Here is a 27,500-nt window from a genome sequence, read left to right as displayed (position 1 = left end):
TGAATGCCATCAGAATAACGGCCATCTGCAGTGAGTTTCCCTCTCTCTCGTTCCCTCTAACGATGAGGGACAGCGTGATATCGCCGCTAACGACCACCATGGCAACCGGCCCTTCTGTTCTCCACATCAAACACCGCGGCATTGCCATGGGAACGAGCTCCAGGGGGGCCGGTCCAGCGCTGAGCCGACCTTAATGCTGACCTTTTTGATTGCCCGACATCTTTTCCTGCAGATCTCGCTGTTTCCGAGACTTAACAAGGTGTTTTTATGAGCTCCAGGCGAGACCTGCAGTAACTTTTTGTGATTTTTGCATCACTCGGATGAACTTTAACGTCACAGGAAAGTGACTTCGCACAGTTTTGTCATGAAAAGCAGGCTCTACCAACACATTTGCTTTCCACCAGGAGTTTTGGACGTTCTTTCTTCTCAAACTACAACCACTTTATATCGTCCTCCTGAGCACAGCGTGTGTCTTGAATCAAGCTTCCCACCGTGTGTGTGCATCAAACCAGCCCGCGTGTGAAAGCAGTGTGCGTCCCCGACGTGCCACCGTGTGTGTTTTTTTTTTAATTTGTCAAACCCGTGTGTTCTGGTCCCTGCTGCTCTTGTCCTCCTCGCTCTTTCATTTATTGTTTGCCGCTGAGATGATATCCTCTCGCTCTCTCAGGGCAGAAATGTGCGGCGTCAGGAATGGTGTCACTTTTTGAAATCGCTGTTTTTGCCAAGTGAAAATGAGTGAGCCGGAGCCACCACGCGCACACGCACACTTGAGGCTGTAAAAAAAAAAAGCCTTTGCGCTCCTTCACAGGCAGTTTTGGGCGCCAATTAGGCGATATTAAAAAGGCAAAACTCTCCAGTAATGAGAAATTGGAGCACAGCTTTGAAACTCAGGAAAAGAGGACTGGCTTGCGGCAAATGACTCGATACGCTGTTCATTTAACAACTACGCTAGACATAACGGGCATTAGCTCGAGTTCATCTCAAAGTTTAGGGATTTAAGAGGATTTTTTTGGAGAGGGAAAAGCAGGTATCGGAGGATAAAAGGAGATTGAGATTAAACTGGTAAAACAGAACCTCTTTAAATGTGGTAAATCACAGATAACATGTTTTATTTATGAAACGTGGCAACTGCAATATTGTAAAAGACACCAATGTCTCTTATAAATAATTAAATTATTGACTAGATTTTTACAGAAGCTGCTAGGAAGGTTGCCAGGGCATTGCTATGCGGTTGCGCTGGATTGTTTTTACACACACACACACACACACACACACACACACACACACACACACACACACACACAAAAGGACACACACAAAAGGACACATTTATAATATTATGAAAGATTTCTATTTCAAGTAAATGCTGTTCTATTGACTTTAATTATTTAACTTTCTATTTATCAAAGAGTAAAATGAATCATGGTTTCCACAAAGATATTGAACAGCACAACTGTTTTCAGAATTGATCATAAAAATAAACGTTTCTTGAGCTGCAAATCAGCATTTTTATAATGATTCCTGAAGGGATCATGTGATGCTGATGACTGGAGTAATGATGCTGAAATTTCACAGGGAAATCACAGGAAGAAATTACCTTTCAAAATAAGTTATAATTGAAAAACGGTTATTTTAAATAGTAATAGTATTTCACAATATTACTCTTTTTACTGTATATTTGGTCAAATAAATGTAGATTTGATGAGCAGAAGAGCAGAAAAAAAAAAATCATACCGACCCCAAACATTTGAACGGTTGTGTATTTAAAATGAATTTTGCGACATATTAGTTGGAATTCCTAAATTGCATTTCCTGGCTGCATCACGATGCGTTTTATTTTTCTCTTTCTTTCCGTCTCTCTCAGGCCGGAGCGGTGAAGGACTATATAAAGATGATGCTGGAGACCGAACAGCTGAAGTTTCTGGTCTTTGCTCATCATCTCAGCATGCTGCAGGCGTGTACCGAGGCTGCCATCGAGGCCAAGGTGTGTGTGTGTGTGTGTGTGTGTGCGCGAGCTGAGACTCCAGTGAAAGCAAAAGTATGTCAGCACCTCAACACTGTTCATTAAATCAGCCAGCAGCAAAGCCTGTCACACCACCGTCCCAACACACACACACTGACCCATTCAGAGAGAGAAAGAGAGGTGTGTATTTGTGTGTGTGTGTGTGAGCTGAATGAGAGAAAAAAGTGTTTTTGTGGAAAAAACACCGAATGAAAGGGCTTGACAGGACTAAAGGAGGTGAAGGAGAGCGTGTTGATTCCCTGGGCAGAGTTCATTCTTTGCTTTAACACATTCCCTCAGTAGGGCACTGGTTCATTCTTACAGCAAAAGAATGGGTCAGAGTCTTGCTGTCAATCAGGTGAGTTTGTGTGAACTACTAGTTTAGTTATATATTTTTCTAAATTCATGCAAAAACGTCAATTCTGTCATCATTCTGTCATCGCCTGTTGTTCTAAAGCTAAATGACTTTCTATATTCTGATGAACAATATTAGAGAAATTTCAAATATTGTGCTATTGGAAAGATTCATAAAAGTTTAATAAAAAATCGTCCATTCGGCTTGTGCGCTATATTTCAAGTCTTATGAAATCATTTTGACATCCGTCCTTCTAGTCGCTTTCATTAGAGTTCTTGGAGTAACGATGTTTGATTCATGAATTAAACACACATTTTGTGTTGGAGTCAGTGAGTTGAATTTTAGATCCTGATTAGATAGACTTGTAAATTAATAGTACTGATTTTGTGAACCGGATCAAACAAATCAGTGTTTTTTGTTTTGTTAAAAAGTGAGTTGAGTTCGAGAACCTGATCAGTCCGGTTGGAAATGAATCATTCAGACTTGTTTTGTGAACTGGATCAAGTGATTCAGTAATATTTCCGTTAAAATTGAGTTGAGTTCGAGAACCTGATTAGTCTGATTTGTAAATCAAACATTAAGAGTGTTTTGGGTTTTTTTTTCAACTTGAGGTAAAAAGTGATTTCAAATTCTTGAAAATTCATGGAAATTAATTAAATTGATAAGGTTATGGAAACATCATGGAAATAAAAACTATGGTTTATTGAAATTTCAATAGTTTTGCTCTATTATTTGGCTTAGATGTTTAGATTGAATCAGTTGGTCCAGTTCACAAAATGGTCTGAATGCTTCATTTACAACTCAGATTGATCAAGTACTCAAATTCTGGTCCAGAATATTGATCCAGGTCTGACGAAACCATCATAAACTTTGGTTTGAACTAACAGACATTTCATCAGAGCTCTTGATTCATCTTTTACCACTATCCGTTCTTTTTGTCCCTGTTCACACAGCGGCACGCTAAAAACACTTTGCACCCTAAAGAGCGCGACTGGTTGCCGACACGGTGACTTCACAGATATCTCACTGTTTTAATGAGAGCTTGTTTTGTCAATTTCGTCTTCTTTTAGACCCCCAGCCCCCTCTTTTCCTCAATCTCTCTCACTTTCTTGTTTCGCTGCTCTCTGACCAGACGTTTGATCCCAGACACGGTGAAGATTTTCTTCCTTTTTTTAGTCACCATGCCGTTAATTGGTGCTTATGAATCTTATGGGGAAGAGGGGGGCCTCGCACCAGCAGGTGTGATCGCATGCGAACGGGGCAGCTTATGCGCTCCCTGCGTTCTCACACCTGTCACGCTCCTTGCAATCCGAGCGAGAGATGGGAAGAAATGTTAGGCAGGAAGCTAAAATTAACACGGGTGAGAAAAGTTCTGAAGTTCTGCCAGGCGGAGAGAGAAAAAGGTGTTGTACACCGCTTCACCTGTGTTTTACAGCTGTCAGATGATGGTAGGAAGATGATAATGCCCAAAATGTACTTGAAACGCACTAAAAAGTTGCCAGCTCTGGATGTCTTTGTTGATAAGTTTTGACTTGAGTGCGCTAAATGCTCTCTGAACAACCACAGATCTGCAAAACTCAGTCTTTATGGCACTGATCGATAGTTATGAAGGGTTTTCATACTCCTTACAATGCTTTGAGTTGGAAGGCATTTTGATTTTTCCTTCATTAAAAAGCTTTTACACATAAAAAGATGATTAAAAAATGTTTAAAATCCAAATTTACTTGAAACACTCTTTTCCGCGTTCTTTTCCAGGCTAGTTATATCCGCATCGATGGCAGCGTTCCTTCTGCAGAGAGGATTCAACTGGTGCATCGTTTTCAAAACGATCCAGGCACGCGTGTGGCCATACTAAGTATCCAGGCAGCTGGACAGGTACTGAGGACTCAACCTTATAAACAATGTTGTGACACCTCAACTTCACGAAAATTGTACTGTTGTTTGTAAAACGTCACACAACCTTGTAATCGCACTGTTCCTCTTTATATTTCACACAAGTTCGTAACGCCTCAACCTCATAATCATTGTATGTTTGAAATGATTCACACAATTTGTAGCATCACCACCTCATAAACATTGGAAAATTCATCTATACAATACGTCAGACAACCTCGTAATGCTCAACCTCATAGACATTGTATTTTTGAAATGCTTCACACAACCTTGTAACATCTCCACTTCATAAACATTGTAACGTACTTCTATTCAGAAAGTCTCACAACCTTGTAATGCTCAACTTCGTAATCACTGTATGTTTGTAATGCTTCACACAACTTTGTAAAATCTCCACCTCGTAAACATTTTAACATTCATCTATACAGTACGTTCAACAACCTTGTAACACTCCACCTTGTAATCATTGTAACATTCATCTATACAGTATTTCATACAACCTTGTAACACTCCACCTTGTAATCATTGTAACATTCATCTATACAGTACGTCTCACAACCTTGTTATCATTGTAAGTACGTTTGACATGCTTCACACGGCCTTGTAACATCTCCACCTTGTAAACATTGTAACATAATAGTACTACCAGTATAATAATAATACTTAGTAGTACGTCACAACACTCAACCTTGTAATCATTTTAACATTCCTCTATAGAGTACATCACACAACCATGTAACACTCAAACTTGAAAACATTGTATTGTTATTTTTTTAACCTTAAAACAACCTTGTCAACCTAGTCTTTTATTATTTACACTTAACTCAACCTTGTAACACCCCAACTTTGGACAAATTGAAATGCCCCCCTTTATACGTTACAAAGTCTTGTAACATTCAACATTGGATACATTGCGCGGTTCTTCTTTATAATCAATGCAAACTTGTAACACCTTAAGAGGGTAAACGCTGTAATGTTCCCGTTTGTACATCACACAGCCTCAGACAAACTGTAATGCTCCCCTTTATATGTCACACAGTAACATTCAACATTGTATACTTTTTACTGTTCTTTATACTTAACGCAAAAAGTAACACCTTAACGCCTTAAACATTGTAATGTTCCCGTTTGTATGTCACATCCTCCTGACATCGTGAACTCTGTACTTTGTACTTCACACAGCCTCAATACACCGTAACTTTGTAAACATCGAACTGTTAATTTATACTTCACACTGATGTTCATAACATTTCACGCTACTTCGTAAAACCTCATAAACGTCCGTAATGTTTCACACAACTTCGTAACACCTCAATCTCGTAACCATTGCACTGTTCTTCTTTATTCTTCACGAAACCTCATAACACTCTAAAGCGTGTCAACCTTAATAACTTTAGATTTTTGGATGACATGCAAATATTGCTGTAATACTGTATGATGTATCCACTCAGGGTTTGACATTTACGGCAGCGTCTCACGTGGTCTTTGCCGAACTCTACTGGAACCCAGGACAGATCAAACAAGCAGAGGACAGAGCACATCGTATAGGACAGACCACGACCGTACACATCCACTACCTCATCGCCAAAGGAACCTTTGACACGGTCATGTGGTCCATGCTCAACAGAAAGGTAGATCGCCGGTCTCTAAGCTTCAGTTAAGGCAAAATGTTTTTGTGAACATTACTTTAAACGTACACTTTTAAATTGGTGGAAACTTAGTTTCCAGACTTGCCAAATTGCTCTTAAAATAATCAATATATAAAGTCTTAGGACTAAATAAAGAGGAAACACAATATCTACTGTAAGCTTTGGAGTGTAAAATAAGGGCTTGTTTGGGACAATTTGCTTTCATTTGCTGAGATTCTTACAAATGATATTGGACAGGAAACGGTTACGGGCAGCGCTCTGAATGGAAAGAAAGAATATTTGAAGGCTGAGGTGGGAGACCAAGAGAAATGGGACTTTCTGAACTTCGCTCAGGCATGGACGCCAAGCGAGACCGTGAAGGGTGATTCTGAGGACGACAAAGACGGAATTTTCTTTTCTCACGTACGTAAAAATGGTCATCGCCACAAATTAAACATAAAAGTGACTAGGATTGTCATGATACCATTAAAACAGAAAATAATAATATGCTTTATGCAAAAAGTTTAATATATACATGAAAATTAACATTCATTGTTTTCATTATCGTTAATGATCTTTTTTTTGATTGAATCAACATTGTTAGTGACAGAACTGGTACTTTTGACATCCCTAAACATGACTAGGCGTCCAATCGTGGAAACTTGAACCTCACAAAGTGCTTTTCTTTCAGAAGTGTCTGTGGTTTCATCACTTTGCTGTCACGAGATGAAGTTTCACTTTGTGTGTCACAAAAAGTGTTCTTTTTCTTTTTCCTTTTCTTCCCATCCGCCACAGTTTGAAAAGGACAAGCAGCACGACATCCGATCATTCTTTTCCCCCTCTGCGAACAAAGAAAAGAAGAGGAAACGAACTGGGGATTCAGCCTCAGACGGATCTCCTCTTCCCCAATTACCAAAGGGGGCGGAGCCTATCCGGACACCGGAGATCCAGAGCTCTGGTTTGAAGGCCGACCAGGGGGAGGATTTTTCCCCGCAGGTGAAGCGCTTTAGGCAGGTTAGCCCCTTGTCGCGACGCGGGGGTAAGAAGAGCCCCTTGTGCGCCCCCCGCAGGCTCTCGGCGGGACTGCAGGCTCCGCTCCACAATCAGAAGTGGAACTGTTCGGCATGTACGTTCTTTAACAGCGGAATGATGCTACGCTGTGAGATGTGTGAAAGTCCTCGAAAAGTGCAGAAAGGTGATATCTACACACATACCATGTCCATATGTGTTTACTGTTTACATTAGTTTTATTTTACATGGACCATCAACAAAGCAGCATTCTGTATTTGAACAAACGTACAGTATGTGCTTAACTCTTTCGTGCTACTGATGTGGATAAAGCCTCAAATCTTGTGGCTTGTTGAGGAAAGTTGTGTTGTTGAAGTTCAACTATTTTAAGAGTTTAATTGTCTTAGATTTGCGTTTATCTTTTGTTTTAGTGACAGCAGCACTCAAAATCCTAAAACCTTGTTTATTTCTAGGTTTAAATTAGATTTTGAACCCCAGATTTTCAGTTTAGTCTCAGACTTTTGGACCCCTTTCGTATTTGATCGGCTTTATAAAGGCACGGCAGATCCAAGGCCCTGATCCTTAGTAAAGCAATGTCGAAACCTTCCTTCCTCTCTGTCGCAGAAGTTCCAAGAGAATCCAAATGTGAAAGAACAACAGGCAGAAATGTCTTGAAGACTAAAAAGGAGGTGTGCACGGTGAACGACAGAAATAGATCAGATTGAAAATTACTCATTATCACGGCCACGGCGAGGCGGAATGGATTTTGGCACCTGTCAAATCAAGAATGCCGCTTTCGTTCAGCGTCACCACTGGAAAAGTTTGTGAAATCTTCGTAAGCTTTGTTTTCGCCATCAACTCCAATGCCATCGATCAGATCGTCAGCCTGTCCTCTGACAACAGCCTGGTGATGCAAAATCAAACAGAGATATAAGCACATACCAGGCCAGCTGCTGCTGTCTTATTGCACACGTACATCTCTGTGTGTGTTTGAAAGCCACAATCTGGACACGCGTTCACTTAAAACACACGGTTTATGATATGTTTTCTTTGTTCTTTAAAAGAATAGTTTAGCTAAAAGAGAAAATTGTGATGATTTATTCATCCTCATGTCAATCTAAACCTGCATGACTTTTTCTTTCGTGGAACACCAAAAAAAGTTAATTCTCTCACTGCTCTTTTATCATTTAATGAAAGAGGACTTGAAAGCTGTTAATTATAATAATAATAATAATTAATTAATTAAATGTACATATATATTTTATTAATTATAAAAAAAACATAAATATATATAAAAAATTATATATATTTTTAATAATATAGATATTTTCTCTATTATAGAAAAATATAAGTGGTGCCAAGCAAAAACCATGATGCCATAGCTTTGCTAAGGTGTGTGTAATATTAATACTTTTAAAATTGATATATTTTAAATATATATAAATGGGGCAAAAAAACGAATTTCTAAAAATGTTCTTCCTCTTTATTCATGTGATTTTTCTTTTCTAAAAACTGCATCTATAACTAGATTTCTTTTACAAAATATGTGAGTGTTTTATTGTTGTTGTGAGTTAGCATTATTATTATCGTTATTTTGTATTTTTAGACTATAGTGAAGTGGCATTTAGCTATTTGCCTCCTACTTTTTTAGATCTGTAGTCACAAGTTTTCAGAAATGTATAATTTATACTAATATTTAATACTTTTTTATTATATTATATAATAATATATTATATCATATTATATTAAACTAGATGTTTTTAACAAAAATGTGATTGGTGCCAGGCAAAACTCGCCTATAAATTAGGGCTGTCTATAGATTAATTTTATCTCGATTAATCGAAAGTTTAGCTGCTTAAAATGACCTGATCGCAAACAGGGAAGCGAAATCGTGTTAAAGGGTTAGAATAGAAATGTCTGCCTACCAGGGTTACAGATGCTTGCGCTATTGTAGATGCTCATTGTGATAAACTCACGACTTCTAAGATCATCTAACTGCGTGACGTTAATGACGCAATTTCACATGCTAAGGATTTAAAATTACACGTTCACGTCGACAACCCTATTAAAAAATATCACAAGCTTTGACTTGGGTCGTGCGAGTAATTAAACGTTCTTTCTCACTCTCACAGCAACTGCTTGCGCTCACAAAAACAGTCCCAACGCTGACACCACATCATTGTAGATCAATCATTTGCAGCAAATATCTGATTCTCTGTGACTATCAGCTTAATTTGAAGCGTAAAAAAAACATGCGGTGCGCTGTGTCTGTCAACTCAACACACACCCATCAAAGCTCGTGTGAAAAGCTGTTTTTTTTTTAAATGACAGCAACAGTATGTCAACACTTGTTTTCTGAGAGAAGCCAGGCAACTTTTCAGACTGGTAAAATCAGACACCAGGAATGTTGATCTGAACACTGTCATGGGCAAATAGTGCATATTTACACAACTCAAGATGTTTATGCTTTCAAACCTTTCAGTTTGTTCTGCATATCATTCACTGTAGTCCTCTGAAACCTCCCATCATGCACTAGCTTGGCCTTTGGATGTCTTGCTTTCTTTCTTTCTTTCTTTACTGTCTTTCTTCGAACGAAACCTGTTTTCCCCCTTCTATAAATAATGAAACCAAGAAAGTGAGCGTTTACGAATGCAGCACTTATGACCTGTTTGACCTTGACTTTTATAGATATGTTGTCATAAAGGTGCCGTCAAGGTCAATTTCCCCAATCTACACAACTCATCCAAATATCATCCAATTTCAGTTTTGAAAACGGTGCATGATCTGCATGATATTCACAGCAGGTCCTCAGTTTGATCGTTTGCACCTTCGAACAACCTTTCTGCATTTCATTTTTCCCGAATGAAAGCGGTGAGTTTACGAATACAGGGCTTTTTATCCGTCCGTCCTGGACTGTTACAGATCCGCGGCCACAAAGGTGGAACCGTAGAGCACTCCAGACAGTGATAAGGGTTCAGATACGCAGCGGGAGTTGTTTTCTGCTAGTGTCTGGCTTTCTTTCTGCAAGCCCGCTTGTTAAGAGACAGCACAGCAGTGGAGCTTTTATTCGGCTTCTCACAAATTCAGCTGACATTTTAGAAGATCCATACGAGACCTTTCAGCGAGAGCGAGAGTGAGAAGGAGAGGGCGAGAAAGAAAGGGTAATGCAAAGCTCGGAGGGGATGGTGTGAAAAAGAAGAGCGACAGAATCCGAAAAAAGAAGGCAAACGAGCGAATCAGAGGTGTGGAAATTCATTAGCGGCCTCGAAGGAAGACAATCGCAATTATCAAATTCCTCCACAGCCTCGCAGATCCAAATAAAGCGCATCAAAACTTCATCATTATGGACGGAGCATCCCGTCACGTTTTTGACGATCGTCCCCTTGGGGAGACGGTGAGACAACAGCTACGAGACAGATAATGCATTTCAGCGCCTCGACATCATAAAGACGCTTTTCTGAGATGGAAGGGCGTAAGGGAGGCTTTAAATGTAGATCGGATTTTTTTTTTTTTGTGTCCCGTGGCGCCATATGGCAGAGAGATGTGAAACTGCTGGTCTGAGGGAAGGAAATCAGTCAAACGCAAAACAGACAGCATCTGTTCCTCGCTCAGTGTGCTCGACGTTAACGCCGGTGCGTCTTCATGTCCTTCACATCAGACGACTGCGGAGAACTGTGACGGCCCTCTCTGGGTATGAGCTCACCAGCCAAAGTAAAGGGATAGTTTGCCAGAATAAAGGAAAATTTGGTCGTTCAAATGCTCACAAAAATAACTTTTGAATTCTGCCCTGAATTTACATTTTTGAGTGAAGTATCAGTTTAATCAGACTAGTTTTGTGTCATAAAATGTGGTCAATCGACAGTGTTGTTCACGACCAACGTAAACTCCATCATTGTAACTCATCCTCTATTTCTCTCTCTCTCTCTCTCTCTCTCTCTCTCTCTCTCTCTCTCTCTCTCTCTATCTCTCTCTCTCTATTAGCTCTTAGCCCGGCTTCCTCATTACCGGACCCCCCCTCATCCTCCTCGTCCACATCGCTCACTACCGTCTGCATCTCTGATTCAGACCACGAAAGTGAACCAACCACCCCACAAACTCCACACGCACGCCCAAGCCAACGGGCCAATCAGGATGTGGAGGAAACGCACCTGGATATATCTCAAGAAATGCAACGAAGTGATGAATTCACCCCACAAACACTCCCTAGTAGTAATCCAGGTCTGTTCCAAACACTGTTTCAGTACTTTTTACTAAGATTTTAAAAGGAATAATTCACCCCTAAATGTAGGTGCTCTTATTATTTAATTTAGAATGACAGATATTGTTTGTTTATGACAGAAACTCCACCAATATGGTTTTGATTTGTTTTTAAGTGCCCAATAACCGATATGAAGATCTGAATTTAACTAAATTTCATCACTAACTTCAGAAGGTGAACGACACGTTTTACAAGATTGCAAGATTGTTAAATATAAATGTAATTTAAATTAAAAAAAATTTTTTTTAAAGAATACATTTTAAATTAAACGTTTAAATAGAAACAAATTGAAAATTTCAGTAAGCAACATGGATGGATAGATAGATAGATAGATAGATAGATAGATAGATAGATAGATAGATAGATAGATAGATAGATAGATAGATAGATAGATAGATAGATAGATAGATAGATAGATAGATAGATAGATAGATAGATAGATAGATAGATAATGTAGACAGATGGATATATATTTATATATATAGATGGATGGATGGATGATAGATAGATAGATACTATATATAGATACTATAGATAGATGGATGGATAGATGGATGGATGGATAGATAGATAGATAGATAGATAGATAGATAGATAGATAGATAGATAGATAGATAGATAGATAGATAGATAGATAGATAGATAGATAGATAGATAGATAGATAGACAGACAGACAGACAGACAGACAGATGGATAGATATTTATATATATAGATGATGGATGGATAGATAGATACTATATATAGATACTATAGATAGATAGATAATATAGACAGATGGATAGATGGATAGAAATTTATATATATGGATGGATGGATGGATAGATAGTTACTATAGATAGATGGATAGATAGTATTTATCTATTGTAAATTGGATATTAAAGAATCTATAACAATTTAGGTAGCAGCTTGTAAATTTTTTGAACTGTCTCCTGTTGCCTTTCTCATAACCCTTTAAGTAAAATTACCTTCTAAGAACAATTTCACAGTTGCGTCACTGCAGCTAAGAGTGCGTCTATATAAAATACGGATAATAACAGGCCATTTTAAAGCTAGACAATCGACAAGCGTTCACCATTCTTATAAAGATTGCAATTTTCAGACACTGCTGGGTTTGTCTTAACACCCACCTTTACGGTACCACACACAGACAATCCCAGCTTCCCACCAGCATACAGTACGCATAATAGCTCTTTAATGACATGGAGTGATTGGCCAGCCGGCGACGGCTCGGCTATTTTAGTCCACGGTAGGGTTCTGGTAACTAAGCCTCATGGGGCGCCTTTACAGCGAGCCTGACCCAAATGAATGTAGAACGGCTCTGTGGGACGAAATCTGGACAAATCCGATTTCTTAGAACAGCAGGATCGTTTCAGGTCACTCCGTACCTGCTGAATATAGTGTTCGTTAGCATCGTTAGAGTGCTCGTTTCTGCTGCGCTCAACCTGACCTTTATCAGTGGTCGGTATGGAGCATAATGATCGTCCGCTCTTCTCGTCCTCTCATTGCCCTCTTCTCTTTTTTTCCTTCTTCCATTAGTCATTCCGACTTTCCCATCATGTCTCCCTCCCTCTCTCTCTCTGATAGCTAATGAAGATCACACTCAAAAGGAGTCGGATGACTCTGTTCGCGTGTACGACCGTCTGAAGTTCTGTGCCAGCAAAAACACGGACAGGATCTACATCTATGACAAGGTAAAGAGGACGATAAACCCAAACACCCCTAGAGCTATTGAGTAGTCATGATAGATTCGAATTTTGCGGCACTTCTTGTTTGGTTATTCGTGACCTTTGTGAGTTTTAATAGCGTATCCTATTCAAACTTCAGTATCAAAATGGCATCTCATCTCTGTGAATCGGGTTCAAATGAATTGTGTGTTTCAGTGAATTGAATCAAATGTTTTGAATCAATGATTCTTTTGCTGAAAAAATTACAGTGGTGGTGCTCGTGTTTAAATTTAGAGTTGCAAATGTTCATAATAGATTTGAAGCATACTAATAGTTGTAAGTTACTTTTTGACTGTTTGAATGAACAGTTTATATTCATCCACTTTAAAGCACTGCAAAAAAAAACTAGATAAACTAGTTGCCTTCACTATTTAGTATTTTTTTAGTAAGGATTAGAATAAAGTAAAGATGAGTAAAGAGTAAAGATGTTTTCTGCTGTCTCAGTTGAGCGAAGAGTTCAGATTTATATTTAGCCTGACAACATTTTCACTGGCCCCAACACATTTTTTATTTATTATTATATTATTTTTCTAAAAAAAATAGTTTTTTTTACATTTTCTACTATTTTAAAAGATATTACTTTTTATTTAGAAAATTACTATTCATAATTGTTTTATGTATAATGTAACAGTATAATAAAAAATGTAAATGCCATTTTTTACACATTGTATATTATTGAATACTATATTAAAAAATAACATTTTATTAAAAAAATAAGAAGAATTTTTTATAATATTTAAAAAATAATATAAATTGAAAACAAATGTACAATACTTTTATATAATTATATAGAAACTCCAAGACACACACACAACATTTTTATATATATATATATATGTGTGTGTGTGTGTGTGTGTGTGTGTGTGTGTGTGTGTAGGATCAGGCAGTTCTAGCAATGTGGTCTGTGAAGTTTAACTGATCATCAATCACAACTCCAAGGTTCCTGGCTGACCTGGATGGAGTTATGGTTGATGAACCTAGCTGAAAGAAGTAGTTGTGATGAAGTGAGTTGGCTGGGACCTCAAGCAGTTCTGTCTTCGCAAGGTTGAGTTGAAGGTGATGGTCCTTCATCCAGTCAAAAATGTCTGTCAGGCAGGCTGAGATGCGAGCAGCTACCATTGGATCATGAGAGGTAGAGTTTTGTCTCATCAGTGTAGCAGTGACAGGAAAAGCCATGTTTCTAAATGACAGATCCTAGTAATGCGAGAAGAAGAGAAGTGGTCCAAGCACTGAGCCCTGAGGCACCCCAGTAGCTAGATGTTGCAACTTAGACAACTCGCCCGTCCACGACACTCTGAAGGACCGACTTGAGAGGTAAGACTTGAACCACTTCAGTTCTTGAGATGCACTTCGTCATGAGGCTTGACGGGATGATCTGGTGATTTTTACGCTCAGAAATAATGTAAAATACTATTAAATAAAACAAAACCCTTGCAACCATAAAAACTATAATCACGTATTTTAGTTAAACTTCCCAAAAAAATTCTTAAGTTTAACAGTATTCAGAACAGGAATTAAAAATATAAGTATAAAATGAAGATAAATTACAGTATAGTGACATTCATTATAAACATTTAGTATAAACGGAAAACTTAAAAACAAATTTATTTACAATGAAAACTGAAACTACCTTATGTTGGAAATTAATTCGCTTTGGAATAAAAGTTGCAGCACATTTCAGAAGATAAAATACAGTACTTGATAAAATATTGATGCTGATGCGATTACAAAAATTAGCCAATAATGTTATGCCAATAATTTTACAGAATTCACAACCAAATGCCCTAGAAAACCAAATGTTTAAGTATGCAAGGCATAAAAATATATTTATTGTACAACTTTGTCAGAAACACTTCAATTCTGCGAATTCATCCAGATTTCTTTCATACTTAACTCACTCAGACCTGCACCAGGAGCTCTAGTGTGTCTAGCCTTAAATATTATCTCGTTCCAGAGTCCTGAACACACGGTTGGATGACCAGGGATTCCAGTGTTAATCTGAGGGCAAATAAAGTGTTGAAATCGCACAGTCCTCGTTTGTACAGCGTAACGCTGGGATTCTTATAGTTCTCTGCAACTGTATTAAATGGAAGCAGATATAAGCAGGGGGCCTCTAATTGACTTTGATTGAGAAATATTATCCGGGTTCGTTTTTAATAAGAGCTTTTCCTGAGGCGATTTCAGCTGAGCAGTGATGAATGGTGGAGTTTCGTAAGAAGACAGAGGCAGAGCTGGAAAAGAGGCCTGCCGTGGGCTGGAAATGTAATATTTTCTAAAGGGCCTAGTGGTTCCCTGTGGACAGACGTTGGAGGACGGCGGTCCAGCTGGTGTATGAAAACTGGACAGGTGCCTATAAGGGCCATATTTGTGATTGGCAGCTCTTTAAGGAACGTCTCTGCTTTTTCAACCACAGCTTCCTGTCATCATGACCTTGAGCGATGACCTTTAGGTGTTTCTTCATATTCGTTATTTCTCACTTAAAGAAACAGCCATGTTGAAGTTTTTATATTCTCTAACTACTGTACTGACTGTTTTATATGTGTTTTAAAAAAAAATCATAGTTACTAATTTTTCTGTAAATATTTTGGCATAATAATAATAGGTATTAGATTTGTGGTATAGTGTAGTAATACTGCTCAGTCTAAAAGTAACTTACAACTATAAATCTGTTTAATTAAAATCGTTCTTTTTTTCCTATCCTTTTCATGAGTTTCAGCTGCGCTGTGAATCATATTATGTTATTTAAAAAAAAAAAACGTACGTGTGTGTGTATATGTGTATATATATATTTGTTTTTTTTTAATATATATATATATATATATATATTAAATTGGATTTGTTTCAAAATTTTATTGGAATTTTATTTATTAAACATATTGAAAAATTATTATAGGTATTAGGTTTGTGGAATAGTGTATTAATATTTTTTAGCCAATATACACTTTTTTAAAAATCATATGTTCATGATCTTATACAATATCTATTTTATTTAAATATTTCATTAGTTTTAGCTGCAGTTGTGTATCATGTCAGGTAATTAAAAAAAAAATATATTTTATCTTTTTGAATCCATTTATATTTATATATATATATATATATATATATATAATTATAATTATATTTATATTTATCATATATATATATATATATATATATATTCATAAATTACCTTTATTTTTTCCCCAGATTAAACGTTGAGATCAGAATGTTCAATAAAAAGTAATGGGCATATTTTCCTTATTTACTAAACATAATTTTTTTTTTATAATTTATTTATGTGTGCAACAACATAATACTCTACCTACATACGCTTTTACCAAAACATTTTAAAACGGTCAAACGCCCCACAGAGGTTTCTGTGAACACTTTCGAGTGAAGACTCAAATGAATCATTGAATAATTTTGCACCAATTCATTGAATCTAGCAGTTTGAAAGAACTGATTCACAGAAATGAAATTTCTAAATATTGACACGAAACTAGTCCACTAGCACAGTCTTGAGGAAATTCAAATAAAAACAGTTAAATTATCTCCATATTCACATTGTTGGTTAATTTTATATCGTCAACCAAATAATAAATAAATTGTAAATATTCAGTATATATGATCAGAACTGAGTTTGATGTGTGTGTGTGTGTGTGTGTGTGTGTTTCTCTCTACAGGATGGCCTCCCGCTCCACTGTAACTTCATTCCCTTGGATATCAGACTGCAGAACTGGGAGGAACTGCCACCAGAATTCAATCACAGCGAGAACAGGAGACAGGTAGGTGTGTGTGTGTGTGTGTGTGTGTGTGTGTGTGACGGGATCTTCAAGTACTGTTTCATCAGATTTCTTGAAACACATCTGTGTGTGTGTGTGTGTCAGGTTGTGCGATTCGTGCGTGAGTGGAGCTCTCTGACTGCGATGAGGCAGAGGATGGTGAGAAAGAGTGGAAGAGTGTTTCACAGCCCTATCCTGCTGCTGGAGGAACTCACACAATCACAGCGACGGCACAGCAGCACCTCCAGGCAAGCGAAGACACACATACGCTATCAAAGCTGGAGAGGATTGGGACATGTGGGCGCATCTCAATCTGATTAGCTCACATGTGGATGTCTATCAAATTAAGCTGTTTTTGTTTATTTTGTTTCCCCCACACTTCAGAATCACGGAACCTTTATTTTACTTAATTTAGAATGCATGTATTTTATTATTTTTTTACTTTTTTTTATTTTATTTTGAATCTATTTCTCCAATTCACACACTACCGGTCAAATATTTGTGGTCGGTACGATTTTTAAAAAATGTTTTTGAAAGAAGTCTCTTAATCTCACCAAGGCTGAATTTATTTAATCAAAAAATACAGTGAAAACTGTAATATTGTGAAATATTATTACAATTTAAAATAACTAATATATATTAAAATGTAATTCATTCCTGTGATGAAAGCGGAATTTGTGGCATCATTACTCCAGTCTTCAGTGTCACATGATCCTTCAGAAATCATTCTAATATGATGATTTGCTGCACAAGAATAATTTCTTATTATTATATATGTTGAAAACAGTTTCATACACACGACTTATGTGCACAGAAACCCGCTTCAGACAGCACTTGAACGGACAAAATTATGCCAAAATAACATAAGGAGTTATGCGTGTCAGATCCGTATCATGTCTTAAAGTGACAGCAGCCTAATACGCCTGCTACTGTCTGTCATTACTGTTAATCAAAGAACCAATCAAAAAAGGAGAAAATCAGTCACTGCTCTTGACTGAATAACTTTTGTAGCATTAATAAGGATTAATCTATATTTAATTTATAATTTATGCAGGGAAGACTATGAAGTGTTTGATAACTTTATTCAATTTCTATACATATCCTACCTGTTGGACCTACCTACAAATCTTAAAGCACTGTCTACAAGGTCACATGGGTCGAAAACAACAAAAACAATAACTTTTTGTCAATTTTACCCGGGCAAGTAGAAATCTGAACCGGTCTGACTGGGGCCAACAGAAAAGATTGAGCTCTGATATGTTGGAGGGCAGGTAAATGTGACATTTATTGTAATGGGTTTATGTGAAGATTGTTTTAAGTTGACTTAAAGTAAAGCACAATATTTATCAGTTTTACATGAGGTTGTGAATCATGTGAAATTATTGTTGAGGAGGTTTTTAATTTGAGTTTATTAGACATTAGATTATACATTTTATTAGAATTTCCTGACATTTTACACTGAGTCAGAGTTTTATACAGTAGCAGATACTGTACTTTCCTTTAATGGCACCATGATGTTCCCTTTATGGTTCTCAGACTAACTCTCTCTCTCTCTCTCTCTCTCTCAGGTATCTCTCCAAACAGGATGTAGCTCAGACCTCCATCGCTGTGGCCCAGAAAGAGGGCGGAGCCCTCCGCATCATCAACAAGGACAACGTCGCCCTGAAAGGAAGATCCACATCCAAACCTACTGACCACACCAACAGGTTTCAATATTGAATGTTATAGCAATGCCCTGAGAACCACCCAAGAACACCTAGCAATGCTATGACAACTAGGGATGCTCCGATCGATCTACCGCCGATCGGTATGAGTCGATAACCACATTCTATGACTCGATCGGTAGTCACTAAATTTGGCCGATCTCACCAACCGATTGCGATTTATTGACGTAAAACCGCAAAAAGTCGCCGCCGATGCGCATGAAAACAGTACACAGATTAGGCTTTTGAGTTACGTTCTGCTTTATAACTTCATGAAACATTAGTAAACCATAGTAAATCGCACCTCTTTATTTAGAGCAGGTTGTTTTGAATCAAACGAACTCACACATGACGCATAGATCCTAAAAAAAACTCACGGAGTGACACTGACATGCTGCTTGGCTAAAGCTATAGGACTTCCGGGATCTGATCGCGTCACGAACTTGATGCAGGGCAATTCCACGCAAAACTGTCACATCCATAACGCCAACTAAATACCATGGCATTGTGTTGGCGTTATGGATGTGACAGTTTTGCGTGGAATTGCCCTGCAGTGTTTTCCAACATCATTTGAAAGTTCAGCCAATGGAAACTGGATCTCGGGTATGGTGGGTCGAGACACTGTTTTACAGCCGGAGAACGCTTGGATTGGATCAATCGCTCAGAGTGACAGGTCTTGATTTATCGTATGCCATAGAATTTGAGCACACAGCTGAAACAGCGCTGGAAGATCATCACTCATAAATATGGATCTTAATACTTGTTACTTATTCTGTGTAATTATAAATATTTTTATGCTTTATGAGTAGTTCTTATGTCCAGTAAATCACTCAGGTCACTTGTTTAGAGAGGTTTTTGGACTTTTGATAAAGGTTGCCATGGTTCCACTTCCAAATGCCATAACTTTTGATTGCTTTGAGATATCAACACAAAATTTGGCCCAGATGTAGTTGACATGATTATGAACAAGTCCATACCTGACTTTATGACCTGTCATGTAATCATTTCAATTCTAATTTATTTGTATAGCGCTTTTCACAATACATATCCTTTCAAAGCAGTTTACCAAAAAATGCAATTTAGAGTTTATAGTGTATATACTTTCTAATAGTCATCATGTCAAGCATTAATAATAACTAAATAAATCAATAATTTGCATCTCTGTTTTCTCTGCAGTGATGTAACAAGAACCTCCAAACATGATAAAAAATGTTTTATTTAGTTACCATTGCTTTTAAATATGCCACTTAGATGTGAAATCATAAAAAAATGGCTTCAGGGTGTAAGGGGTTAACATTGACAGTCAATAGAGAACTTAGATATCACTTAAAAATAACGCTTGAATGATTGAGACCGGTTGGCTGATCATGATGACAAGAAATCCGTATTTGGTAAATCCTGATCCCATCTCTAAAGACAGCCATCAAGAACATCATAGCAATGCAGCAAAAACCTCTCATAACACCCTAGCAACCACACAGCAACACCCACTTAGCATCTAGAGAGTATTTCAAACATTAAATTCTTTAAAAAAAACCTCTAAACCTTCTCCACATTGGGTTTGATGAGGCGACCACACAAACGACACAATCTCAGCGAGTTCTCGACACCGCCGCTCTGACAGGAACAAGAGAATAACGGCGCAATTGCTGATGAAGTCATCAACACACACACACACACACACACACCCTGTCAGCCACGGCACGGCTTTCTGATCATATGTGACAGCTGTTTCCTCTCGTACTTTGTCTGTACGTGTAAAAGTCATCAGACTTTCTTCTTGCACGATGAGATCTCGCGCTCAGACCTCAAACCGCGGCGGCTGCTACCCCAGGTGTATCTAATGCAGAAATGGAAATGAATAGATATATTTTTCACTTGGCTTTTGGATCATCAAATTACTTCCCCCCCTTGGTCAGGGTGGAGACTGACGCTGACAGATACATTTTTATGAATTTGCATTGCTCTCTGGAAAAAAGATATATATTGCACAGCAAGTAACAATTTATTTTGAAAGTGCATTTCCGCATGTGATTATGTGTGTAGTAGCGAACGGTTAACCTTGTAAACCTGGGATGTGTGTGTGTGTGTAGAGTGTGCTCAAGAATGCTTAGTGCAGAGGATAAGAGCTTAATCCACACACATGCGAGTGCTGCGGCGTCGCCATGGAAACCGCGGGAGGAAAAAACTGCGACGTACTGAGCGCTGTCTGGGGCTGGATATTTTTAGGAGATGGAGAGAAAAGAGGAAGAAGCCAGAGAGAGAGAGAGAACTGATGGAGAATTAGAGAGAAAGTCTTTCCTGATGAACTTTAGACTAGTTAGCGCAGTGAAGATTAGTCGCATACATACACACTTAATCACACGTTGATCATATTTGGGAGATGTGAAATTAGTCGGCGAAGGAAGATGCTTGGTTGTTTTGTGGTTGAATGTGATGATGCCTGCCAACATTTGTGACGAAGTCAATTTTTTTTTTATGACCAATACGACAAAGATTATTTTGGTTCACGTGACTAAAAACGTATGCAGAGCAGATTTTTATGTATAGATTTTTTCTGCTTTTTCAAACAAAATCGTACTTTGTATAATGATAATAATATAAATTATTATTATTATTATTATTTGTGCCGTGTTTATGTCTTGCTGTTTTGTTTTTGTTTGTTTTTTGCAAATCTACATGGTTGAAAATTACAGATAATTATGCATTTTTTGTATAATTTTATTTATGCTTTTTTGGAACAATACATTTGTATAATAATAATAATAATAATAGTATTATTTTTATTGTTAGTGTCATATTTATGCGGTTTCTAGCAAATCTATCCAAGTCAAAAATTACATATTCTCATGTTTAAGTGTCCAATAACTGTTTTGCAGAACCAATTTTTATTTGTGGTTTCATTTATACATTTATTTGTTTTTTAAACAATAACTGCATTAGAATAACAGTAAATGTAATAATAACATTATTATTGTTAAAGCTATTGTCATTTGTGCAGTTTGCAATATAATTAGTCACAAATTTTTGTTTAAGGGTCCGATAACATGCAAAATGTGTCATTTTTACGTTTGCTTTTTAAAACTAACTACATTATTATAAAATAATAATAGTATGTGCCATATTTATGCATTTTTAAAATGATTAATAGTCACAAATGACAGATATTTTTATGTTTTTGATAACTTATTTCTATTTGTCATTTAGTTTCTTTTTGAAATAATTATTAATAGATATTTATTTGTGGCATCAAAGTAAATACCTAATAAAAACTAGTTAGCACAGCATTTGCAATTGAAAGGGTTTAATGACAATATGGTTATGGTTTAACTTAAAATAGTTACAAAATAGATGATAAAATACATGAGATGATAAAAACCATACCATTAATCGTACCCAGCATATATGTAGAACGTTACCTGAGAGATAGAAAAGGAGAGAGATGAGAAAGAGACAAAGAAAAGAAGAGCCAGAGAATAAAAGACACAGCAACAGTTGCAATATCCCTTACTTGACCATATGACTGTAACCCAAATGAAAGGCATTCAAACTGACCAATTAGAAAATGACAACTTCCCCCACTGTGCTAAAGGTGTGACAATTCGTAGACCCCCGATGCGCACACATTGGCCTACAGGCCTTGAGCATTATCAATACCTCTGTTTTTACGAATTACTAATGGTCCTTGGTGTAAGAAAGAGGGGGGTTGAAACAGTTAAAGCAAATGTCTTTGATTATTTTCAACCCTACATAGGCAACCATCAAGAACATCATAGCTACTGCATTGCATTGCTGTAAAAACCACTCAGAACACCCTTGTAACTGTGTAGCAGCAAGTGTTTTCACAGCCAGCACCAGTGACATTCCTTCGGAAACTGTAAAAATCCGCTTTATATTGTGTCTTTGTGTCCGCAGCGAATCCGAGAGCTCCGTTTGTATTCAGACAAACACTTCGGCCGGTTACCTGCAGGCTGTGGACTCGGCAGGGACCCCCCTGTGTCTGTCCTGCCAGAAGCCCAGCGGGGAGCACTCTGGCTGGGCAGGAGGCTTCTGCAGCCCTGCCTGTATGGAGGACTTCCAGCTGCGCTCCAATCAGGGGTACATGCGCGCCCGCGTGCTGGAGACGGAGCAGGGTGTGTGTCAGCACTGCGGACTGAACGCCCACCAGCTGTACGTGCAGGTCCGGGACGCCCCGCACACACACCGCAAGGAGATGCTGGACAACACCTGGCTGGCACAACTTCCTCTCAAACAGGTTGGGCACATTTATAGGAGCTTCATGCCCTCATTCTTGGCCAGAAAAGAGTGACAGTGGTGACAATTATATTACTAGCTATTACTATAGCGGCATTTTACATTGGCCTATGGGGTTTTTTTATGCTGAATTATTCCATGCTAAACTTGCTCAAATGTTTAGTGAATTCACTCATCAAGCTTATTCTGGTCTGTTTTAAAACTGCAATGCAAATACACAGTAAAGTTTCCGTATTTTTAACTTAAAGAAATCACTGCACTCTTCCAGCTATTAGTTGTCAAGACCAAAAAAAAAACACAGTAAATAAAGGCACACTAGACTCTAAAAAAAATTGTGAATTGTATAATTAAGATGAAATTTATAGTGCAGACCTTCTTTATTTTTTTTATTTTTTTTGATGTAATGCTTGTTGAAAATATGCCACAATTATTTTATTTGTATTATTATTACTACTTCTACTACTATATTTGTGGCATATTTTTATTATTAGTTGTTGGTATTATAATAACAATAATAATAATAATATATAATATTTATATTATTGTTTTAAATGATAATAATGATCATAATAATATTTGTGGCATTTTTATTATTATTATTATTATTAGTTGTTAATAATAGCTATTATTATTATTATTATTATTTGTTGTTATTAGTAACGGTTATTGTTATTAACAACAAATGATAATAAATATGCCACAAATAATAATCATATAATAATAGTAATAATCATAATTATAAAATTAATATTGTTTTATTATTATTTTTGGTATATTGTTTGTTATTTATAACAATAATATTAATGATCATCATTATAATATTTGTGAAATATTGTTATTATTATTCGTTGTTAATAATAGTTATTGTTATTAACAACAAATACTGTTAAATATGCCACAAATAATAATAAAATAATAATATTGTCATTAATATTATTATTATTAATGATAATAATAAACGGTAATGTGCCATCATTATTAAATGCGCCACAATTATTATTATTAATGTTATTGTTAAAAATAATAATTATTATTATTATTTGTGGCATATTATTATTATTATTTGTTGTTGTTGTTAATAATAACAATAATAATAGCTATTATCATCAACATCATCATCTGCTCTCCAGAGAGAAATAATTGAAATATTAACAAGACCTCAATAGTGATTTTTCTTTCCTTTGAATTTCTGAGATCTATCCATATCCAAAAGCATCCGATTACCCCCTTGTTCCTTCTGTTCAAAAACTTCCTCTAGCAGGATCTGCGTGGGGTGTACGACCAGGACTTTATTTCGTCTGGGATGTTGGCCAGGGTTTCCGAAAAGTGTGCATTAGTCGCTTCCAAAAGCACATTAGCCAGAATTATCCCCAAAACATTTGAAAGGAGCTCGGCAGACGCTGCATTTTATTGAGAAAATATTGCTTACAGAGAAAGATAAATAAAGATGGCCTGTTTAGCTTGCAGAGGCAATAAGAGCTTAGCGGCCTTGGGCGTCTGCTCTCTGACTCTCTCTATAGAGTTATCAGTGGAGTTCTCACACACACACACACACACACACACACAGACACACACACACATGGCCTCATCGTGTAGCACACAAACACCCGCCGTCCTTTCCTCCCTGGAGCATCCAGCCTTAACACAACACCTAGTCTGTCAGATTGCCATTGATTTTTCCCACAGTGCATTGCTACGAGGTGCAGGTTTGATTTTTGTTCGGCTTTTCTGTTAGAGCCCCGAGCGGCAGATGCCTGATCAATAACGCGCTTTAAGCTCCAAGTGCCCTCGACGCACAAACAAGCTCACTGTCGTACATGCGAAGGATTGTTACGGAGAGACGTTTGTGTGCGGTTGGCGTTTCCTAGCATTAGCATGTGTACGTGTTGACTTATCGACTTCCGAGGTCTAGGAAGGAAACTTCCCACTCTGGTACCGGGAGGTTATCCTCCGTGCCGCGACCCCCGGGGCTCCTGAGAGATTTAGGATAATTATTGGCCGACTCAGTTGAGGGGGAAGGAGAGGATTGATTCCTAGCGCTGCACTGTTTCCCCCGGAGACCGCGAGGATAAAAACAGATGCCGACTGAAATGCCAGCGCTTCGGCTTCGGCCTCTTTGTGTTCCCAGCGCTGATCTTCCACTTGTGATTTCCACTCGAGCTTTAATCCTGGTGAAACACCTGAAGTCCTTCATCACGGCGGTCTGTTGAAAAGCCCGCGGAGCGGTTTGGAATGAGGGAATTATGTTTTCCTAGAGTTCCCGGTGGGCTATTCAGAGCACTTTCATGTCGCTGTTCAATAAAACAACAGGAATGAAAAGGCTTTACACACAACAACGACACTTTTAAGACACTCCAGACTCTCTTGGGTGGTGCTGAGTTTCAAGTGACAAGCCGACAATTGGTTTGATTGATATTTGTTAATCAGCATTCACACTTTTTTACTTAATGACCCCCCTGTGGTGAAAAATCAATGTCTAAACCATGTGCAAATTCATCAGTCAACACCATTGCGGAGTATTTTCTCCTTAAAACTGCAGTGAAAAAAAAAAGACTCTCAAAAACGCGGTTTGAAATCGCCCCTGTTCTCTACGTCACAAACATGTGACCAATCACGTCAACGTGTGGGCGGGCTTTAGCATATCATTAACTGCTGAGAAGCCAGGTTATCCTAAGTATATTTTTCTGTTGATATGAAAAATCTGGGTACATTTAGCAATATAGGGGGTTAATTATGTATATTATGATGTTATGATGAACTATATGCCTTTCTTCACTGACGTTCGGGGTTGTTCAAAGCGTTTCTGATGATTGTTAGAAGGCAGTCTGACTCTGAGATGGTGAACGGGAACATGGTTTGAGTAACATTAGCAACACGTTATTAGCTGTTTGATAATGTAGTCAAGCCAAAGGCTAATCATATCAGTTATTATGTGTCAGACTTAGAGAGCGATACATAAAACGCATTACCATTCTCGACTAGTAGACGAGCCTGTATAATTCACTCTTCCACTTTTTCTTCTGAATTAGTTCCTGTTCAAATATGTATGGCTGAATGAAACCAGTATTTGCATTTCCTTGCCATCGTGCAGCGTTTACTACAGTGAAGTCGAGTGGATCAGGTATTTTGAGCTGGTGTGAGTGAGTGGAGGCAGGAGTAATTTACAATGAAGAGCTGGTGTGAGTGAGTGGAGGCGGGAGTAATTTACAATGAAGAGCTGGTGTGAGTGAGTGGAGGCGGGAGTAATTTACAGTGAAGCAAGGGTGTAGAGTTAAGGCCAATTTATACTTCTGCGTCGGGTGCGCGTAGAAGGTACGGCGTAACATACGCATTGACGTGTACCATACGTCGTACCCTTCGCCGTACCCTGACGTGCACCTCCTCAAAAATGTAACTACGCGTCGCGGCGTTTTGGTGATCAAAGATGAGTTTATAAGGGATAAAATTATTGATTACTGGGGGATTTTAATCGCTTAACAGGAAACTTTGTTAATTTTAAGCTTCACAGTTAGATTCACAAAAAAAAAAATTATTAAAAAATATTTCCGTTATTAATTATAAACTATCTTTTTTTTTATTATTGTTTGTGTTGTTCATATTAGTAATGAAAATAACAACACTTTTATTATTATTATTATTATTATTATTACTATTTTATTTTTAACTATGATAGTGCTTTTATCAAAATTATTAGAAGTATTATTGTTGTTATTAATAATAGTACAAAGAACAAAATGTTTTTTAAATCGTTGTTGCTGCTGCTGTTAATGACACAAATATTCATTATTCATATTTTTATTAAAATGTATTAATATTATTAATAACATTTAAAATAATAAGTTTTAATTACAACAATTAAATTATTATTATAATATACTTGTATTAATGATAGTACTTTTATTAAATAAACAAATAACAATATGGGTGATAAATACTTTGGATTATTATTATTATTATTATTATTATTTAATATAGCAATATTTCTATTAAATTGTTGTTGGTAATAATAAACAATATTTTTATTCAATATTATTGTTAATAATAATACTCTTTTTAAAAAGTACTATTATTATTATTATTGATGGATTATAAACATATTTGTGTTGTTGTTATTAATGATAAAAAATATTTTTATTCAAATTAATTATAATATTATTTTTATTATTTTTGACAATGGTTTAGTTATTGTTTAAAAAAGCTGCAAATAAAATCAGCAAATAAAAAGATTCCTCTTATCGGACACTTGGGCATAAAAATAATATGTATTATATCGGTCATAGAAAAATAAATATTTGTTCACTTGTATTATTAATTTTAGGCTGAATTCAAACTCAAATTTGATTGCTCTGCAGGTTTCTCTTCACGTTGTGTTATCTGATGATTTATCTGACACTGTGTTGCAGCTGAATGAGATGATACAGAGTCCCATGGAGGGACAGTTCTGGCAGGTGGACCACATTAACCCTGTGTACAGAGGGGGAGGACAGTGTTCCCTGGACAACCTTCAAACCCTTTGCACCGTCTGCCATCGTATGGTACAGCAAACACATATATACTATACTATTTATTTACAGGAAAATTATATGTAATTTAAATAAAATCAATTTTATTTTATTATATATATATATATATATATATATATAAAAATAATAATAATAATAATAATATTTTTTATTTTTTTTATAGAAACCTTCGTGTTAAATATACTTGTATTTATTATATACATAAATACATTTTAAATGTTTCTGAATATTTATGTAAATATTTAATATAAGTGAATAATAATAATTTATATATTATATTAGCATGTTATATATTCTTTAAATTAATTTAATTGAATTTAAATAGGATTTAATTCGAAATTTTCTTATGAATATGCAATTCATTTGTACGATTTGGTGACGAATTTGTG

The 27,500-nt window shown here is 36.8% G+C and overlaps 1 protein-coding gene across 1 annotated transcript in view; it reads left to right on the top strand.

Annotated features, from left to right (window-relative positions):
- Positions 1 to 27,500, top strand: part of zranb3 (zinc finger, RAN-binding domain containing 3) — a 58,422-nt gene that overhangs the window by 29,710 nt on the left and 1,212 nt on the right. Inside the window, exons 10-21 of the mRNA XM_082139940.1 lie at positions 1,865 to 1,984; positions 4,113 to 4,232; positions 5,702 to 5,881; positions 6,137 to 6,301; positions 6,674 to 7,073; positions 10,868 to 11,104; positions 12,731 to 12,837; positions 16,533 to 16,634; positions 16,737 to 16,879; positions 18,200 to 18,337; positions 22,250 to 22,589; positions 26,992 to 27,123. Of these exons, the coding sequence (XP_081996066.1) occupies positions 1,865 to 1,984; positions 4,113 to 4,232; positions 5,702 to 5,881; positions 6,137 to 6,301; positions 6,674 to 7,073; positions 10,868 to 11,104; positions 12,731 to 12,837; positions 16,533 to 16,634; positions 16,737 to 16,879; positions 18,200 to 18,337; positions 22,250 to 22,589; positions 26,992 to 27,123 (2,184 nt within the window). The remainder of the gene's footprint in view (positions 1 to 1,864; positions 1,985 to 4,112; positions 4,233 to 5,701; positions 5,882 to 6,136; positions 6,302 to 6,673; positions 7,074 to 10,867; positions 11,105 to 12,730; positions 12,838 to 16,532; positions 16,635 to 16,736; positions 16,880 to 18,199; positions 18,338 to 22,249; positions 22,590 to 26,991; positions 27,124 to 27,500) is intronic.

Source organism: Leuciscus leuciscus, assembly GCF_965113295.1.
Source record: "Leuciscus leuciscus genome assembly, chromosome: 15".
In the NCBI taxonomy this organism is placed as follows: domain Eukaryota; kingdom Metazoa; phylum Chordata; class Actinopteri; order Cypriniformes; family Leuciscidae; genus Leuciscus; species Leuciscus leuciscus.
Note: the sequence above shows the minus strand (reverse complement) of the source record. Positions and strands in the feature narration are given on the sequence as shown.